This window comes from Gouania willdenowi, chromosome 10 (assembly GCF_900634775.1).
Source record: "Gouania willdenowi chromosome 10, fGouWil2.1, whole genome shotgun sequence".
Classification (NCBI taxonomy): Eukaryota; Metazoa; Chordata; class Actinopteri; order Blenniiformes; family Gobiesocidae; genus Gouania; species Gouania willdenowi.
Window position 1 is genome coordinate 25966642 of NC_041053.1, and position 21591 is coordinate 25988232.

Genomic DNA, 21591 nt, shown 5'->3' on the forward strand with positions numbered 1-21591 from the left:
TAAAGTCATATTTTAATCTTTTAGGTTTTTGTTAGGTTTGTTTTTAGTTCACATTCAGTCAGTAGAAAGCAGCTTTAGTTTTAGTCTCATTTTTTCTTTTGTTATATAAAATTCTGCCTAATGAAGTTTGTCGTGGTGGTAAAAACTACATTGTAAGCATTTATTTATTTCGAGCAATTTAATACAAACAGAAAAGCTTTTGTATTTCCATTTGTAGCTTACATGGCTAATATACATGATATGTAATATTGTAGATAAACATAAATACACTGCTCGAAAGGGAGTGGAATAAAGTAGCACTTATCTCCCACCCCCATTTTACATTCAGTTTTTAAGACGTATGTTCCTGACATTTTCATCATTACATACATCAATTAATATTCTATATTTACACTAGGCTGATAGACGTGATTACTTCCACAAAATCTTTGATGACCATAAACCATGTTAGATCTTATCGCTCTTCCTCAGCTCTATACTTTGAGAACGTAGATTGTTTGTATGTTGATCTAAAAATTATGAAAACTTTTGCATGTACATGTATTTATGCGTTTAGTAATTTAAACTAAAAATGTGTAAATGGAATTCTTGTTTAGTTAAAAAAAAAAAAAAAAAAAAAAAATACCAGAAAATGAATTTCAGTTAGGATATTTAATTGGTTAAAATTAGCATTGAGGATGGTCGGCCAACCACTTCTTTTTATTTCACATTTTTACTCGTCGGTCGATCATAAATAGAGATTTTGTTTTAATTTTTGTTTTAAGTACTTCTTAAATTTTTTAGTCAAGGGTCGTCGACGAAAAGTTTTATTTTCAGTTTGTGTTGACAAAATGAACAGTATTTAGAAGAAGCTTTACCATGCTTGCACACATGTGGATAATGTGTGCTCAAAGCCTGTGCTGTTGATGTGATTATAGCAGAGGATTCTCAAACTGCTGACAAAGGTCTAGAGATAAAATGATTGAAAGTGAGACTGAACAAATAGGTGAGAGTCTACAATAATATTGACTGTATTTTGTGAGGTCATGTCTGTTTTGATTGAAAAAAAAAAAAAAAAAAACCCCACTATATGAAGTGTTAACTTATCTATGGAACAATTGTTTAAGCTCAGGTTGGATTGAAAATTCAGCTTAATGGTGACAACACCAGCACTGCTGCCTTCTGGGCACTAAACTGTATTTACATTTGTTTTGTAATAATTTCTAATTACTGTCTTACTTCTCCTGATGTTTGCAAGTTGGCAGCGAAATCCATGCAAATGTATCAGTATTATTGATCAGAAAACTGATAACAGTGCAGTCACCATTTCTCCACTTAACTTACCTAACTGTTCACTGATATATAAATGAATGAATTGATAAGTTTCTCTGCAAATTGTTTTTTTTTTTTTTCATTTCCTTCAAATGTTGTCACCACGACTCACTTTTACAGCAGACAAAAAAATAAATAAAAAAAAAATAAAAAAACTCTGCAAAGTTGGCAACAACTTAACATCGTAATGTTTGCTTTAAAGAGATTGCCCTACTTTAAAAGCAAGCAATATTTCCTCAGTGCCTTTAGGCTTTCATTCAAATGTACGTTCCGACTTGGTTTATAGAAACTAAATGGGTAAGCGGAGATTTATATTTATATGAGTTTGTTGACCTTTCATTTTTTTCCAAAGTTTGGATGCTTACATTGAGACAGTGCAGCAATAGCAAAGGAACATTATGAGCTTATTATGACATGACTTTTTAAAGGTTAAATATTCTGTTTGGTTTTAATGTGCCCTCTGAAGTCATGTTTAAAACCTTTATAGGGTTTAAAAACGAGGAACTCGCTCAGTATTTGTCAACACAATAAAAATGATTAACAGTCATTGTTGAGACCCTGCAAAAAAATGAAAAACAAACATGACAACTATGTGTACAAATGTTTTTGGCCAATCTCTTAACGACTACCTACATGTATCCATTCATTCATTAACTATTCTATTATCCTCAAATAATACTAACACATTTTACCCTGGATATTTGCCTCCAGAAAGTTATTTTCAGAAAATTGTTGACCAGGTTTTTGTGCCAGGCACTTTATTTGTTGAACGCATGAATAACTCATTGATAATGAAACCCTGACCTGCTCTCTAGCACCACCATCAGGCTAAACTTTTAAATTAGAATGAATTTATCTTGAATAGTTTTAATCCAACTCTTCTCAAATTTACTGACAACATTAATGACCACAAGAGTATGAACCCGATAAAATATGGTGATTACATAACCTTTCCTGCAGTGCCACCATCAGGTCAAACTTTCAGTTTTAAAGTTAGTGTAGTTTGAAAATCTTTCATTCAAATCTTTTCTAATTTGTGAGTAAATTCTAATTTACTCGCATAAACATTTATTTACAACTTCATGGTAATCAAAATCCTCTGTCTCAGACACAATCTACTCTATGTCGCTTTTACTGTGAAAGAGCTGTTCCAAAACCTTATTGACCGTAAACCTTTTCCTAGAGGACAGACAAAACAGCTTGAGGTCAAATTTACCCCAGAGGAACACCAATGCTTGTAATATGTGTTCAGCTCATTGGAAAAAAAAAAAATATCATGACAATGTTATGCTTAATATATTTTACCCATCAAATTAGGAAAAGTCATGAAATATGAAGCAAAAAAAAAAATCACCTATTATTTTTTTGAATGATAAACATTAAATGGGGTCAAATTGACCCTAAGGATAATAGGGTTAAATGCCAATTGTGGTGTTACTAGCGCGGTATGGGGCTGACAATAGGGGCTGTTTCTGATTAATCACACCTGCTATATATGTCTTGCAGGGGAACTGCTGGAGGAGATCAGACAGCCTCCAGGAAGCAGGCTGGGCACAACAGCACACTGCAAGCATCCGTGTCTGTGTCTCTCAAGTTGCAATAAAGCCTTTTTAAAACAAACCTACATCGTGTGCTGAAGTCTTTCAGAACCCTTCATACAAGGGACTTGTTGCACCAATATTCTGTCAATACAGCAAAACCTTACATTGAAAAAAATAAAGCCAAACTAAAGCAGTACCAGTAGACAGTCTGAAGTAGCTTCACTGAGAAAATGAACATCTGTTAAACAATACTTTCCATTACTTTTAAGATAAAAAAAAAAAAAGCAAACTGCTTCTCCAGAGCTATGACTAATGACTGTACTTAACAGTGTAGGTTTATTGCATATCAGTGTCAGCCGCACACTTTGTGATACAGGGCTACAGTTCTTTAAATTGTAACTGTTCATTACAGAGGTATTCAATCATCTTCAGAGTCAGGTTTTCACTACATTTGCCCAACAGGGGAGAAGATGTGGGATTAATAAATGATGAATGTGAGCCATGAATGTGTGATAATGTGAAGAGGCTTGAGAAAAAGGTTTGAACCAAAGCTTGGTTTAAAAAAAAAAAAATCTTTAAAGTATGGATGTGTAAAGTGAAACATACTTCAGAAAATGAGTCACTCTTAAAATAGCTTTTCCAGTAAGATTAAGATTCTGTGAATGATTATCATTAAAATCTGTAACAAGTCTCTTAGTAATGAGTGATTTAGGTAAAACAAAAAGACAGTCATCAACATCCAGTGCCAGATTGGTTGGCATAACTCACAACCATTTCCTAAATCTAACAACTTAGATGTATACATCAGAATAAAAAAATACTATCTTAAACGGTTCGTAAGAAAAGCTGTCCCCTTTGAAGATACCTCGAAAACAGAGTTAAAAAAAAAAACGGCACAATGTCAATAACTCCGGAAAAAATATTTGCGCACTTCTCATTTTCGAACTCCAAGATATTGATACCCTGAAGCCACACACCAAAATTGGTTATCCTATCTTAAACTATTTCTAAAAAAAAGCTGTCCCCTTCAACTCGGACGGACGGACTGAGCTCAAACCTAAAACGTATCTATACGTTTATGACTCTGTGCTATATTCACTATTGAAGACAAGTCAACATCTCATGAAAAATATAAATTTATTTTCACATCCATCACCAACACGTGCAGATGTCCATCCAATCATCACCAGCCCATAGTTTACCTGTACCCTCGGCTTGATTACAATAAATAAAAGCACAATGCATTTATGTCTGTGGGGGTGTTTAGCACAAATCTCAATAATTGTTCAATAAAACAAAAAATGGATAGAAACTGCTTGAAAATTGTGTCTCAAAACTTAATACACAGGTGCTGTGATGCAAATATGCTGCCATGTTTTGGGGGCATCCATCCATCCACCTTATTCCTGGGAACGACTTCCTGTATGATAAACAAATCAATGCAATAAATACGGGAGAGAAAAAAAAAACAACTAAACAAAAACAGACATTGTCTGTGATTTCACAACAATAACTGTTAAACTCTTTAACTTCAGTCACACAGGCTCAATTTTTGGTATTAAAAATCTAACAAAAATCATCTTTGAAAGAACTGCCACATTATTGATTAATAAATCCCTGTTACTTTAGCTCCTACTGGAAGTTCTGCTCATATTCACAGCTAACAGTGCTTCCAGATATAAGGTGGATAAACGTATGTGGGCAGTGACATAACTACATAAGTATTTTGATTGGAGTTGGTCTTTCAAAACTTCTTTCACATTTACATTTATAGAACTCCTCGTCTCCTGCAACTCCATGTGGTCCATCAGCTCCGAGTGGTGTAAAGGTCTGAATCCTCAGGGCTGGACTGGCCAAAGTCCATGATGGAAGGGTCTGCTTTGAAACCAGAGCCCTCTAGAGGGCAGTGGAAGAAATGCAACAAATCATCAGTTAAAAAGAACACAGTATGCACAATCTGTTGGCTGGTTAAAACAAAGCTTAACAAAAGGTGACCCTACACTTTTGGACATATTTGTAAAAAAAATAAATAAATCACATGTAAAAATGTCATATCATTGCCAAATGTATTTGCTCAGCTATCCAATTGGATTTAGGTATTCAATCACTTCCATGACTGCAAGTGTAACATTTGTGAAAGAATGGTTCCAGCGTAGTACAGTGATAAGATGCCACCAGTGCAGCAGAGAAAATCATCAACTGTTAGTATTAATAATACAAAGTGGAAGCAATTGGGAACTACAGCAATTCAGCCACGTAAAGAACACAGAGCGAGGTCAGTTAAGAGTGGTCAAACACAGTAACGTAAAGCACACCACCATTGGACTCTAGAACGTGTTCTCTGGAGTGACGAATCACAATCACAATGGGTAGTGATGGTATAACGCAGGTGTTAACCAGTTTTTTCGGGTCGTGACCCCATTTTTATATCACAAATGTCCCAGCGACCCCAGAAACATTTTCATTTCTAGAATTAGTTTTTGATCATGTTTATTAAAGTGTGTTACAAATACAGAGTAGTTCGGATTAATGCACAAAGTGACAAGATGCACCACCTCAGATATTTTCATACTGCATTTTATTTGAACTAGATTTATATTTGAGAAAGTTTAGGATACTCTTATTTGATTTTTATTGTGTGTGATGTGTATTTGAAAAATGTAAATAAAAAAAAATATATATATATATATATACACATACATATATATATACATATATATATAAATAATGTACCAATTACTAGACCTTTTAGGCGACCTCATTGTAATTCCATGAGATGCCACATGATGTCCTGACCCAAAGGTTGAAAAACCCAGGCCGAACACTTAAAAAAACGTGCTTGGAAACAGAGGGTCACCGGTTCAAATCCACTGTGGGACCTTGAGCAAGTCCCTCAAACCTAAGTCCTTCGAGGACCTTCATGAAAAAGTGATTCTTAATCTCAATGAGACTTTTCTGGTTAAATAAAAGTTTTTTTTTGTGTGTTTTTTTTTTTTAAGTGTTTTTCATGACGTGTGGTTATGGAGTTCCAGTGAAAAGAAAAGTAATCTAAAAGCTTCTTTACACCAAAACTATTTGGACAAATGACTGCACACCTATGGACAAAGCAAGTTCCATTAAAGCATGGATGAGTGAGTTTGGTTTTGAAGAACTTGACTGGCCTCAAACCGGTAGAACACCTTTAAAATAAAACCGTGAGCCAGGCCTTCTCATCCCACATCAGTGTCTGACCTGAAGAACGCCATTCTGGAAGAACGGCCAAAAATTTCCCTTAAACACACTTTGTGGAAAGCCTCCCTAGAAAATTTTACGCTGTTATAGCAGTGAAGGATGGACCGACATTATATTAAGGTTTAAGAATGGGATGTCACTCAAGTTGATATACGTGTGAAGGCAGGTGAGCAAGTACTTTTGGCAATATGGTGTAAGATGTTAAACCTAGACACACTTTGTCATTGTCAGAAACCCTCATGAATTCATGCAGCTCTCAAAACAGAACATGGGTAAACCAAATACTAAATCGAGATACAGTAGTAATACCTAATGAAGTGGCCAGTGAATGTATGTTATTGGCTTTAAATCTAAATATCACTCCCAACTCCAGTTACTAACTTAATAAACCATTGTGTAGATAAACTATAACCAAGATGTTTCCCTTACGGAGCTTAGAACATCTGGATGCTAATAAAGCCACAAGAAATACATATAGTCCAGAGTGAGACAGGATATTTCAAGCTTTTTAGAGAAATCTATTTCTGACAATATGCTACCAGCTTGAAACGCTTTAGCTTAACTGAGAACATTAAGGAGAAAAAACAGGACTAATGAATACAAACTCCATATGCAACGAGCTCAATTGTGCATAACAACAGCTGCCTCTCTTTTCTTTGACATCAGACAGCCTGTGATCAGTAAATACTTCCCTTTATTTCATCTTCATAAATCACACGAGACAGATAGGACATATGTTGAAAACATACAGTAGATGTGAGGAAAAACTGCTGGAACAGCAGAGATATGTACTTGTTTGTGTCCAACAGTGAAGTTTAGCTGAGTGTACTGCAGCCGTTTGCTCATGGATGTGCACAACTAGAAAAGAACTAAAAACTAAGGGCTCTATTCTCCCATGAGCGTAAGTAAAAAAAGCCACGCAGCGGCACCGTTTTTGGCTGTGCACCATTTTCCCCTCACTGCGCGCCTCCATCCCAGTTACGCACTCTGGGCTCGCGTCCCTGAAATATGGTCGTTCCCATTCAAATCTGGCTTTATGCGTATTCTCCCGACTGTTTAAGTCCTTTTCCTCACACAAGCTTGTCAAAGGTCAGCATTTCTAATGTTTACATTTACCAGTTCTAGAAGGGAGAAAATGTGCTACATTTTATTATATTTTATCCGCGTCGCCAACTCCTTGTCCTGGAAGGGGGTGCGTCACGGAGCTATCAGCTGTGTGTGTGTGTGTGTGTGTGTGTGTGTGTGTGTGTGTGTGTGTGTGTGTGTGTACAAGCTCCTCGGCTGCTGCAGCAATGAAACTGACAGATGTCAGATTGATGTCCAACTATTTTAACACTGTTTATAACGTTATGCCAGTTTGATCCACTACAACAATAAATAAGTGAAACATTGATGGCAGATGATGACGACTAATGAGCGCTGATCATTTCTGAATGCGGGAATGTAAGTAGTTAATAAAATCAGTCTTTGCACAAAAACAAACGTTAATCTGTCAGTAAAATGAGGGGAAAACATGATATTTTAACTGTGGCTCAGACAGAAAAATGTGTTTGATCCTCACACTGCAGTAATCTGATCAATAATCTGATCAAATCAACCTGTTAAATTGCTTATCAAAAAAGCTTTTCAAATTAAAAGTGCGTTTTATCATTTTCACTGATTTTAATGGCATTTACAAGCGTTAGGAAAACTCCATGTTCCGTGATTTCTAGACAGCCCCAAAAAATAATGACACCATTCACCAGTCCGCCTCCTTTGCTTCAGACCTCCTTCATTCTCGCACACGACGCGCTTTTGGTCATGCGTGGTGGGCGTGTCAGGAACCTGGACCGGAGAATATGCACGCAATTGAAGGCGTGTAAAAATGCGCATAATTCCAGACGGGAGAAAAGACCCCTAAATGACGAATCATTGTCCGATCATTTTCTTATTAGACTCTGAGCCTTTGCCAAGTAAAGGAAACAAAGTCCATTTTTAAATTCAATTCATGGATTTTCTCCATTTTAGTTTACGTGTGCTTGGATCCCATAGGACTACACATGACTAATTACATTCATCAACACCTCTGTCAATATTTGGAAACTTTAATCAACTTTAACATTTATCTGCTTACTATAGGATATTACAGTGTAACAATTAATTAATAACACCTATTTTTACCAATTCAATAAATGTTTGAAATTTAGCGAGATGTTTCTACAACTTTTTCCATTTTGTAATGACATTTTCTATTTTTTTTTAATAGGCCCCAAAAACTCTCAGATGTAATTCTGTGATGTATCAAGTGTGTTTGTAAAGTCAATGAGAAGCACACACTGAAGCACACTACGTGCACACCGTACCTTTGCTAATGGCTGGTGATGGTGCAACTGTTGGAGAATCTGGAGTCTGATCCATGATCTCTGGTTCAGCAGCAGCTTTGGGTGTTATTAATGACGCTGTAAAAAACCCAGACTTGATTAGCACCAGCAGCTACAGAAGCTTTTTAGAGCTTTGAACTCTACATGTATGTAGACAAGAATATATCATCACACTGTTTAAATAAGTCATTTTTTGTCAATTTTTTTTTGCCTAAATCATCTTCTCTTGACGCTGGCTACCTATGGTAAAGTCGCCTAAATCCTCACTTGATCAGATCATGTGATTTTACCCCTTTAAGATAATGGCCTATGTCAAGTGTGTTACACTTTTGGTGAAGTTTTTTGTGTTTCCAGAAAAACTTGAAAAAAAGAGTTAGGCAATTATTTTAACAGAGTAACAAAATTATGTACAGTAAACTATAGGAGTTTCACAAGAGGAAATTACCTTCTAAGTCCACAAAGGTCTGAGGTATAGATGGTTCTTCAGGTACTGTGGAAGACTCAACAGGGGCAACCTCTACTGGGGCAGCCTCTACTGGGGTAACCTCTACTGGGGCAACCTCTACTGGGGCAACCTCTACTGGGGCAACCTCTACTGGGGCAACCTCTACTGGGGCAACCTCTACTGGGGCAACCTCTACTGGGGCAACCTCTACTGGGGCAACCTCTACTGGGGAGGCTTTTACCGGGGCAGCTTCTACTGGGGAAGCTGCTTCAGCCTCTACTGGGGTGCCCTCTACTGGGGCAGCTTCAGATTCTACTGGGGCAGCTTCTACTGGGGCAGATTCAGCCTCTACTGGAGCGGCTTCTACTGGGGAAACCTCGACTGGGGAAGCCTCTACTGAGGAAGCTTCTACTGGGGCAGCTTCTACTGGGGCAGCTGCTTCAGCCTCTACTGGGATGGCCTCTGCTGGGGCAGATTCAGCCTCTACTGGGGCAGCTTCTACTGGGACTTCAGATTCAGCCTCGACTGGGGCAGCTTCAACTGCGGCAGCCTCCACTGGGGAAGCTTCTACTAACTCAGGCTGTGAAATTGTAATGTGATCCACTGCTGGTTTTATATCAGTGTCTTCCTCCACTATCCCATTTTCTGCAGGCAGGGGGTTTTCTAAAGAAAGAGAGAAGACAGAAATCATTGCCTAATCATCAGTGAAAGGCTTTGCAAAAATACGGCGACACAAACACTTACCTGCATTTGTTTCTGTTGGGGCTGAGTCATATATTTCTGTTGATTCTTCCTCTTTAGCCACTACAGGGTCACTCGGGATAGGAACCGATTTGGCTGATTCCACATCATCCTCTTGGGTTGCAGAACTCTGTGGTGAGGTTTCTGTGGTGGAACTTAGAGCTGATGCTTCATGAGACCCCGTCGACTCAGAATTTGGCACTGGAACTGACTAACAAGATGAAGGAAAATTTGTAGCAATTTCCAACCAAATCAAGACATTCCCCACTGATTTACAAAGCAATGACACATTTACCAAGTAAATTCTACTATACTGTTGTTAAAGCATTGGAATTGTCCCCTGTGCTACTGCATTGAATTGTATGTTGTGTTTGTTGGTTTTTGTTGCAAAGATGCTGAAGAGTTTTTTTCATGATCCCAAACTCTGCCCCTCTCTACAAGGGCCTAGTTTGGTTACCCTTTGTTGTTATCCCATTTCTCATCTAAATAAGGGGCACCGCCCTTGTGGCAAACCGCAGTTCTCCTGCTCCTGTGCTCCCATGTTATGATATAAATGTTACGTGATTATCTTTTCATGTTTTCTTGGACAAAACTGAGTTGTAATTTTGTTTCTCTTAAACATGTGCAATGATAAATAAACTCAGCTGTTCTTTTCAAAATGCCAAGCTCAAAAAACTGTTATTGGATTAAATCTGATAATAAAATTTGCCAATGATAACTAGTAATGCAGCTAGCTAAATCTTTTAGCATTGGAAACAAAGAGAAACAAGCAACAAAATTAAAATCGTATGGAGACAGGAGTTTATGGGGCAAATTAAGTTTGACACGTGAAAACAAGTAGATACATCCTGTCAAAACATTTAATGTGTTCATTATTTGAAAAAGTGAAGTCCTGCATTATATCAGAGATAAATCTGCTCGGATCATTGTACAGACAGCTCACCTGTGGTTGTGAAGCAACAAACTCTTTGGCTAAAGGCTCAGTGGAGGTGAACAGAGAAGACACAGATGTGATGCTCCACTGTCCAGCTGCATACACATTCCTCCCTGTTATCTTCATCACAAATGAAGAAAACACAAAGTTTGATATCATTTAAACATTTCATAATGTTTTATTTCTATTACCTGAATGTGAGTGGTTTAGGAATGTGGCCCTACCTTACACACGGCCACAGCTTGAGCCGGGTAGCATACCGACGCTCCTGCACATGTTAGACCCAGAGGAAGAGCTAACCTCTTAAAACGAGAGCCTGAAATAATAATTTTACACACATGGTTAAGATTCATAGACAGTAACTTATCAGAGCAGAAAGCTAATGTGCTTTTGTTTACAACAGCAAATTCCAGTGTGCAATTACAAGTTAAACGCAGAGAACTATATTTTATGTATGTATATTCGTACGTTATGAAAACAGTAAGTTAAAGTGATGAAAAAATGTCAAAAGTAAAGTCTGTGTGTATAATGCCTTACTTTCAAGTCATTCATCAAAAAGATGGAGCCTACAGTGTTGGTGGTTCAGTAAACGAATGGAGATCAAATTACCTTTACGTGCCAAAAACATGCCCAGCAGGCCAGCCATCGAGATGGTGCCAACTCTTGGAAGAAACCCAGGAGGAGGGTCCTTCAAGTAGTAATATACATCTGGAAAAATGTAAAACAAAAACATGGTCAACTACGTGATTCATGATATGTGCTCCATCAGCGTTCTCACTTTTCAATCATGTGTGACTCCACTGTACAAAGATTGTCAAATATTTTGCTGCTCGTAGGAGCAGCTGTGAAGGTTAAAACCTTGTGAAATGATAAACTTACACAAAGCCACAGTTTTCTTTCATCCCTGCTGACCGTCAGAGGCGATGCTTTAAGCACTGAATATTCCCCTTCGTGCACACGCAGTGCGAGTATGTATACCAACAATGTCACTCGTGACCCCTGGATGACCCGGAGGAAGTTTATATCTTCAGGTATCACTCCAGGGTACTTTCCTTTTTTTCTTTTCGCGCGCAGTTGCCGAAATTTTAGTTAGCCAACTTTATTTGTTTGCTGGTAGTTCGTGTGCGCATGACCGGAGCCCAGCATGGATTTGTTTACATTAGCTTCACCAGCTGAGCTAGTGTCATCTTCTGTTAAAGAGCCCAGTTCGGGTGACGACCACAGTACAGTGTTTTTTTTTTTTAGTATATTTAGGCAGGCAGCGTGCGCGCTCCCTTCCCCAGTATACGGTCCCTATACTCACCCAATCTACGGCGTCCGCGCTCAGGCTAAGCCGAGGAGTGCAGGGTGATACCAGACAGGCGGCGTACACGCCCCCTCCCTTTGTTGAGCTAGAACAGCTGTGTTGAAATCAGTGACTTCAGGGTTGCCAGGTTGGCGAGAGTGGAAGGCTCAGTAGCCAGCCACCTCCGACCCGTCAGACACGCTCCAAGAGGCGGGCAGAGGCTACGGCAGCTGCCCCTTCCAGGAAGAGAACGATGCCTGACCATAGTAGGTTATCATCTAAAGTCGAGCAGCTGTCTGCTGAATTGGCTCAAATTGAGATCCCTGCTGGCCGACAGTCAGCCGGTAATTCCCCTGGTGGCTGATGCGGCACTCTCTCCCCAAATGACAACGCTGCTGCCTGAGGAGGATACACTCTCTTTGGCTGCTTCGGCTAGCCATTTCTGTGATTATGGGGAGAATTTGGATGTCGGATCCCAGGTAACTGAGCAGGGCTCCCACTCCTCGGATCAGAGTTCAGGGGCTGAGGTGGAAGACAACTCCATACGTGCTGTCATGCGCCTGGCTCTACAGCGGCTGCACGCAGCTGTCCCACAGCAGGAAGAGGCAGCATCTGCAAGCGCCTTCTTCAGGCGCAGGCCTGACCCCACAGCTTTCGCTATTCCATATTCAGAAAATTATCTAAAGGAGTTGCAGTCCTGTTGGAGGGACAGTAAGGCTTGCGCCCGTCTCTCTGCAGATGGGAGGTCCCTTGCAGCCATGCATGATGCAGCGGGGGCCTGGATCGCACTCCGCCCAACGAGCCTGCCATTGCTTCTCTTATTGTGTCCCCAGATGAAGCACTTCAAAGGGATGCTAAGTGTCCTCGAACCCAGTGTCGAATAACCGATGACCTTCTCACGAGGGCTTATGATGCTGGAGCACGTGCTGGTCGCATGGGAAACTCCCCATCACACCTCAGGTTGGCCTTCTCAGCCTCACTGCAGGAGGGCGGTGTGCATGCTGATGCGGTTACCTTCTGTGATGCCTCATTGGAGGCTTTTGGGCTTATGTCTAGAGAGCTGGGGCGAATAACGTCCAAGCTCGTCGTCAGGTTTGGCTGTCCCAGTAGAACTTAACGGAGGCAGCCAAGAGAATGCTGCGCACCCTCTCGGTCGAACCGGGGGAGATATTTCGTCCAGCAGCCCAGGAAGCACTGGAACGAACCATCCAGGCGGGGCAAACCAGGCAGCAGCTTGCCAGGCTTAGCTGGATGCCTCTTCCTGATAGACCCCCGGCCGGCAGGCTGAGGGGCCCCCTGGCAGCTCCAACAGTGGGCTACTCATGCTTCAGACCTGTGGGTGGTTGCCACCCTAACCTACGGGTACAAACTTCAATTCCACCGCCAGCCCCCCACGTCCGGCCGGGTCAGAATGACATCCATCAGCGACCTGGCAAAGGCTCTCGCATTAGACCAGGAGCTATCCGCCTTCCTGGCCAAGGGCGCCATTGAGCCTGTTGACCCTCGGTCAGGTCACAGAGGGTTCTACGCAACATACTTTTTAATGGCAAAAAAGACAGGCGGATTACGCCCAATCCTAGACCTCAGAGGCTTGAACAAGTTTCTGAAGGTTATACCTTTTCACATGCTAACCACAGCAGATGTCCTCGGAACGGTGGCTCATGGGGACTGGTTCACATCGATAGACCTCAAGGATGCGTATTTTCACACTCCAATTGCTCAACAACACAGGAAATTTCTGCGCTTTGCATACCGCGGCCGCCGCTGGCAGTTCAGGGTGCTGCTCTTCGGCCTCTCTCTCTCTCCCCAAGGGTCTTCGCAAGGTGTGTTTCTGCGGCCCTAGCACCTCTACAGTCTCGGGCTAGAAGATTCTCCCATACCTGGATGACTGGCTGATCTGTGCTCCATCCCGCGTTCAGGCATCACAAAACACAGAGCATCTCCTGTCCCATGTGGCTCGACTTGGACTCAAGGTGAATGTGGAAAAAAGTTGCCTGGTGCCATCCAGGGTCACAACTTTCATTGGGATTTTAGTGAACAGTGTAACTATGACAGCAAAACCCTCCCCACGCCATGTGAATGGTATTTTTCACCAGCTCGTCTTATTCAGGGAGGGCCGCTGGCTGACCTATGTCTCTTTCCTCCGTCTTTTGGGCAAGCTAACGTCAGTCTCGGGGATAGTTCCTCTGGGCTTGCTGTTGCTGCGCCCGCTGCAGAGGTGGCTGAACAGCTTTCACTTGGAGGCCAAGCAGCACAGGAGCAGGAAGCTCAAGGTCTCACAACAGTGTCTTTGCGCCCTGGCTCCGTGGAAGGACAGGGCTTACTTGCTCAGAGGCGTCCCTATAAGCTCCGTTCCATCTCGCAGGAAGACCGTTACCACAGACGCAGGCCCCTCAGGATGGGGTGCGGTGTGGCAGAGCAGGGTGGCCCAGGGGCGTTGGCCTGTGGAAGACCGAGGTGCACACATCAATGTGTTGGAGCTGCGTTTGGTTCACCTAGCTCTCAAGCACTTCTTGCCACATCTGAGGGACAAGCATGTCCTTGTGCGGTCAAACAACACGTCTACAGTGTATCACATAAACCATCAGGGCCGTACTAAGTCTGCACGGCTGCTGGAAGTGGCAAGGAGGCTCCTCACATGGGCAGCCCCCGCTTGATCAGTTTACAAGCAATGCATATACCGGGAGAGCAGAAGCACTTGGCGGACTTCCTCTCCCGTCGGAAACCTCCGTCAGGGGAGTGGCACCTCCCGGAGGTAACAAACATTATATGGAGCATATTCGGCAGGGCAGAGGTAGACCTCTTCGCTTCGGAGCAGTCGACCCACTGCCCTCTGTGGTTCTCCTTGGCCGAGACAACCAGTCCTCTCCGCCAGGATGCATTGGCTCATCCTTGGCCGGATTGGCCTCTTGTATGCCTTCCCTATATTTCCTCTGATTCAGCTGGTACTCCACAGGGTCCTTCAGGAAGGCCACAGGATCCTGCTTGTAGCTCCCTTCTGGCCAGGAAGGAGCTGGTTCCCGCTGCTGCACAGCCTCTGTCACGGCGCACCATGGCGCATTCCCAACAGGAGGGATCTCTGGTCCCAACTGGCTGGGCGGATTTGGCACCCCAATCCGCAACTCCTTCAACTGTGCGTTTGGCCACTGGGGGGCCCGATATGCTCCTGAGCATCTGTGCCAACCCAGTTAGATGTACTATAATGAATGCAAGAGCGCCATCTACTCGCCCCTAGTATGAGAACAGATGGAAACTGCTTTCCGACTGGTGTAAAAGGCGGGATGTGGACCCTGTGCACTGCCCTGTGCCAACTATCCTGGACTTCCTCCAGTCCCTTCTGGACAAAGAGCTTTCTCATTCAATGCTGTCGCAGCAATATCTTGCCGACATGTAATGGTCGACAATGGCACGATTGGTAGACACTTTTCTTGAGAGGAGCTTGGAGGTTGCATCCTCCGAGAGCCACAAGGACTCCAGCATGGGATCTTCCCCTGGTGATGAAGGCATTGCGCCTTCCACTGTTTGAGCCCTTGGCACAAGCAGCGCTGAAGTGGGTTACCCTCAAGACTGCGGTCCTTCTGGCCATTTCCTCTGCAAAGCGTGTCAGCGAGCTGCACGCCCTGTCAATCAGCGACACATGTCTGAGGTGGAATTCGGACGGCTCGGGAGTCACTCTGTGGCCGAACACAACTTTTCTCCCTAAAGTGCTGTCCCGCGCTCACCTCAACCAGCCCATTCGGCTGGCACGGTTCAACCCTTCTTCCGTGGAGCCAGAGGTCCAGTCTGGCCTGTCGTGCCCAGTGCGCGCCCTGGAACCCTACATTGCAGCTACTGTAGGTTTTCGGGGGTCTGATCAGCTCTTTCTCTGTTATGGTGGCCCTAACAGGGGTGGTGCTGTCTCCAAGCAGTGCCTGTCCAACTGGATTGTCGATGTGATTGCCCATGCATATCGGGCAAGTAACTGTCTCATACCATCTGGTGTGCGGTGCCACTCTACCAGGAGTGTTGCTACATCATGGGCTGCCCTGAGGGGGGAGCCCCTGGAGGACATCTGTGCTGCGGCCTCATGGGCATCGCTGGGCACTTACTCCAGATTCTACAGGGTGAATGTAGCCACACCCCATCCATTGGCTGTGGATCCATTGGATCCTACACACTGAAGGGTGGTAAGCAGGATTCTTCGTGACTTTTCTGGTATAAGTCATTCAGTGCTTAAAGCACCGCCTCTGGCGGTCAGCAGGATTGAAATAGAACAAAGAGTTACGAATGTAACTATGGTTCTATGAATCCTGAATGACCGCCAGAGCTCTTTGTCACTCAGAACCCTCGTGTGCTCGCGAGAAGATTCTGTAGGAAAGTAACCTGGAGTGATACCTGAAGATATAAACTTCCTCTGGGTCATCCAGGGGTCACGGGTGACATTGTTGGTATACATACTCGCACTGCGCATGCGCGAAGGGGAACATTCAGTAAAGCACCGCCTCTGGCAGTCATTCTGGATTCATAGAACCATAGTTGCATTCGTAACTCTTCGATTTATTGTTCTTTTAGTATATGTGAATACATTTAGTTTGGATCACTAACTACAAAAGTCTAAGTCGTGATATCAAAAGTGAGGGACTACAATGTGCATATCTCGTGACATAACCACCTCTGTTATACTCATTCAATCCAATAAATTGTTTTTTTTTTGTTTGATTGCAAATGTACCGAGGCTAGATGATTTTTTTTAGGTCATTTTTATTATGATTAAACAATCAAAGATCCAAACTCTGGTTCATATAAATTGACCAAATAGGGATTGACATCGCATACTAACGTACTACTCGTACGAAGTCTGACGTCGCAATTAGTATGTAGTAGGGGTGTAAAAAAACAAATCGATTTCACGATATATATCGCGATTTCTTGGGTGCCAGTTTTAAATCATTTTTTTAATTAAAAAAAAATTTTTTTTATATTTCATCAATATTTTTGTGTATAAGTGCAATATTTCAGTGGTTAAAATGCTTTCAATGTGTTGCAATGGTTACTTGATGCACTTGATTTTATGATGGAAGTGTGTAATTCCTGCAACATTTTATTTTCATATAATCTGTTCAGTCAGTGTAAACTGACACAATAGGAGAAATTATTTATTTTTTTTTTTGTGCATCATCAGTAACTTATCCGTAATGTTCTCACCTACAGTTGTTAGAATGCCGTTATTATGTTGTAATGGTTATTTTGAGACTTCTGCACAGTAGTTTCAATGTGATGACAGTGTGTAAAACTGCATTTACCTTTTTTTCAGTGAAAATGTTCAAAAACACTAATAATAAACAGGATGTTTGGAGGCAAATAGTTTTGACTCAATTTGTCCTCTGAATGATAAATATCTTCTGATGAACATATACAGCAACTTGATTTTTCATCTCTACGTTTAATTTTGATATTAACTGGGTAGAACATATATATATGTCGCGATGATATTGTATCATGACCCAAGTATCGTGTTACGTATCGTATTGCAACATCCTCATCAATACTCACCTCTAGTATGTAGTGCATTCACATTAGTACAGAACGATTGAGTGCGTGAGAAATACCTAGAAATATACTATAGCAGGACATTTTTTAAGTATGCACGATGGGTACATTAGTCATATTCAACCACCCCATGATGCATTGCGAGAGGATTGTAAAGTTGTCCTGGGACCGGTGTCATATACTGAGTGCGCATCGTACTGAGATTGTATATGCGCATATATGCACATGCACGCACAACCGGAAAATGAATTTTAGCTAAAAAACATAACTCATTTTTGTTTTCTAAGTGAATGGTTTTATTTGTTTATTGGATTAGGTTAAGGGTTATAATCTCAATACGGAGGTAAACTCAGTATGTGACACTGGCTTCAAGCTAAAACTCCAACATTTCTTTTTCAAAATAAAAGCATCTCTTCTTGTCTCTCATTAGTTTTTAAAACTTTTGTAAATAGGGCTCTCGTTTTGAAGTTAACTGGAAGTTTTGTCAGTAGCACAGTGGCGGGTCTCCAAAAATCTCAGTAATGTCGGCATGAAATGTGTTTTCCGTGAGTTTCATGGATCAAATGACCACATGTTGATATTCTACTTGACTTCTTTCTTGCTTAAAATGTTTTCAGGACTTTCAAAGGTGGCAAATTAACGGAGATATTTAGCCTCAGTGTGCTTCAGGTTTTTGTCGTAGTAGGTTTAAAATGCATCATGGGAAACTTGGAAGTATACTTCAGTGGGAACGGTCATCATCCTAAGCATACTTTTTGTATGTAGTAGACAATATATACTCATTGAGTGTGTAGTACATTGTACAAAGTATGCCATTTTGAACACAGCCTGTGTGTGTGGACATACCGGTGAACTCCCCTGTTCACTCACCTTCACTTGCATGGTACAGATTAATAGTTCCACTCTTTATTGAGACACAGGCACCCTGCAGGAAACAGAAAACAATGCTAAAGCGACCATAGAATACTAAAAGAAGTCACATCTCAAGTTCCCTGCTATGTTTATTTTGCATCAAGAGTCCAATGTCATTCGGTATAATATAGCAGATTCATGTAGCGAGGAGAATAAACATAAATTTGGCTTTAACATCCAATACTGGAGGCCCAATGATAACAGTTTATTGATAATGCTTTGATGTAACTTCCTATGATTGCAAAGAAATGTACACCACCTATACTAGCTAGTTGAAGATGAATTAAGTAATTTTTTTAATGTTGTATACAGGTGATTTTATTCTTTTGTGCTGCAGCAATACACAAAGCAATATGTAAATACCTTAACTGCCCGGAAAATTGGCAGAATGCCCTCCCTGGTGGCTGTTACACCACTCTCTATGACTCCAGGACTCTCTGAGACAAAGTTAACCTGAGAAGACTCTGCTAGTGGGGTGTAGATGTTCAGCTGCAGACAGAAAAGAAGAATCAATGTTAATGTGAGATACAGAAGTTTGGTTGTTTAAAAAAAAAAACAACAACAACATTTGACAGCCTTACCCTCTGTCGCGTAACCAACTCATCTGACTGTGTGTCACGGATGGTGTAAACACGAATGGAGGCTATCCCCAGCACTGCAGGGACAGCCACAATTGCCACCTGTCAAAGAGAAGAGGAAAGTACGACTTGTTTCAGTCATGGAAAACACAAAGGCTGGTTGAACGGTGGAAATACTTTTCTGGTTCTTCGTAAACAGACAAAGCCAGGAGCCACATTTGGACTATCAAGTCATTTTCTGCTCACTTTGAGCACAGAAAGGGTACAGAATAGAGTCTATAGCATCCAAAAATTAATGCTTTTGGAAAACCAGGCTGACATTTTTATACATAGTATAGAATGAGAATAAATATAAGAAATATGATTATAAACAAGAATGTCATCAAAATATATCTTCAATCATTGCTGCATTACATGAACTTGACAGGTTTAATAAATGTATAAATCAACAATGAAATTCCCCATAATACATTAAATAAATATATTGTGTATAAGATTTAAGATTATTTAAGTACAATATCATTTGAATAAAAGATAGATCCAGTTATTGTGCATTATGAAATGGTGTTTTATTATTTGTATGCAGAGCTATGTGCAGTGAATTGTCTTTATATATTAGCCATGTGATAAACTGAAGGCCTGTCCAGGATAGACACCACTGTTATAACCACTGAGATTAAACATTTTAATCCTCATTGTGTTTTATGATGTTTTTCACCTGTTAGTCTTTTTCAATTTCTACCATCTTTGGATACATTTCTACAGAAGTTTATTGTATTCGCTGAAGAAAATGTTTCTGAATTGATGACATAAAAATAAGTAAATACTAAAATATTGCATGGTTTTTCTGTTTTTCCAGGAAATATTGTTTTTTTTTTCTGAATTGATGAGATAAAAACAAGGAAATAAAATTTTGCTGTTTTTATAGGAAATATTTTTCCGTTTTTCTGAAATGATGAGACAATCTTTTATAGGAAATATTGTTTTTTCTTTTTTGCCCCCAGAACTTCCTATAAAAACTCAGAGAAACTGAAAAATATTTCCTATAAAAAATACCTCATCAATTAAGAAAAAATTAAAGTTTTTTTTTTCTTCAGTGATTGCAATAAGCTTATATATTTCTAAGAAAGTGTCTATTTGTACGGTTGCCGTACGGACAACCCCCCAGTGCTATTGGTACGGTTACCGAAGTACAGGTACGTAGCGTCTTACAATTACAACCAAATATCGCAAAAAAAAAAAAAAAAAAAAAAGTTTTAGTCACGTGACCTAAACTGCCCAATCACTGACGTATCACGTGACCTAAACTCATTAATTAACTGCCCTATCACGTGACCTAAACTCGCTAAATAGGGGCGCTGCGTACAGATAGAATGTCAGTCTATTGATACGACAACCGTACAGATAGCCACTGCCTACTTCTAACTTCGTTATCTTAAGTTTTATTCTATTTTAAATTGCTGCCTATTACACCCTAGATGTATTATTTTTTTAAATGAATATCCATGTTATTAAAGCACTCTCTAAAGTAGTAGAATTATTACAAAGCATGGATATTATTATGAAACTGTCGGGATGCGTTTAAAACTTGGTGTGATACATTTGACTACATTTCATTCACAGAGTGATCAGCAGTGTATGTTAGCAATGTTACGGTTACCGCTGACAAACACCAGAGTGAGGGCAGATGTTTTAGTGTAGCACATCTGTTCCAGCTGCTAACAGCTCCTTCCCTCCGTCCGTCCACACTCACTCACTCACTCAGCTCAGCTAACACTCGGTTAGCTAACACAGCTGCTCTGTGTGTCAGCCGTAACATGTTGAATAATTCCCAACAGTTCACATTGACTAAGTATTTTATAATTCAACTGACACCACAACATGCGGACATGAAACTTTTCTAAAGAGTAAAAAGTCAAGCTTCACCTTGGCCGCCATTGCAGCTCCTCCTCCGTCTTCTTCTGCTGATCCACTTCTTCCCAGAGGAGCTAAAGATGATCACATACTGCCATCTAATGGACACCAGAGGTACTTCACACTTTGTCTCCTCCACCAGGGACGGGTACACTGTGTTCACACAGGAACATGACGCATGTTTTTTCGTAATGTTATGTCATTATTGGAGCATTCTCCTACATTTTGACCACCTTTGACCAATGACTCACCGTCAGTCTGGTACGAACACGCACTCTAAATGTCATTTCAAAATAAAACCTCAAAAGCTTCAAATTGAACTAGCAAACCGAGATTCAGTGTTCTTTGCTGTGTTCTGTGGGGAAAAAAAACCGGACAAAATAATATAAGATGATTTATTTTGTTGAGTGATGAGATTTATTATTGTAGTATTTGAAATTAGGACATTTATTTGGAAGAAAAGGAAGCGCAGGTGTCACGATCTGAGTTTACCTCATACTGAGATCGATTATGAGCATGCGCACTACCGGAAAAAGATTTTTGCTACTTCCGCCGTGCTGAGAGAGTGACAATCTCAGTCAGTTTATTCTAAAAAAGAAAAAGAAAAAGAAAAAAACACCATTATAATAAAACTCAATACAAAAAGGAATAATTTATTTTCCAAAAATATGATTATAATATACATTGCAATAAATACCAGTTAACCTAATGTAACTTTACAATAATAAGCTGTTGTATTCATATAAATCTGATCATGACAATCATATTTTTTTTTAATTTTTTTTTATTTTTTATCATTGGTTGATTTTT

The 21591-nt window shown here is 40.7% G+C and overlaps 1 protein-coding gene across 1 annotated transcript; it reads right to left on the reverse strand.

The window, feature by feature from the left end:
- Positions 1 to 3970: 3970 nt before the first annotated feature.
- Positions 3971 to 20922, reverse strand: LOC114470639 (fibrous sheath CABYR-binding protein-like). The gene is made up of 12 exons (XM_028458935.1): positions 20794 to 20922; positions 18871 to 18969; positions 18653 to 18778; positions 18248 to 18302; positions 11173 to 11271; positions 10788 to 10879; positions 10573 to 10683; positions 9633 to 9840; positions 8889 to 9551; positions 8426 to 8521; positions 4619 to 4748; positions 3971 to 4272 (listed from the first exon to the last, which is right to left on the reverse strand). Exons 1-11 carry the CDS (start codon positions 20803 to 20805, stop codon positions 4660 to 4662), a joined length of 1650 nt encoding a protein of 549 aa, XP_028314736.1. The 5' UTR covers positions 20806 to 20922; the 3' UTR covers positions 3971 to 4272; positions 4619 to 4659.
- Positions 20923 to 21591: the final 669 nt, after the last annotated feature.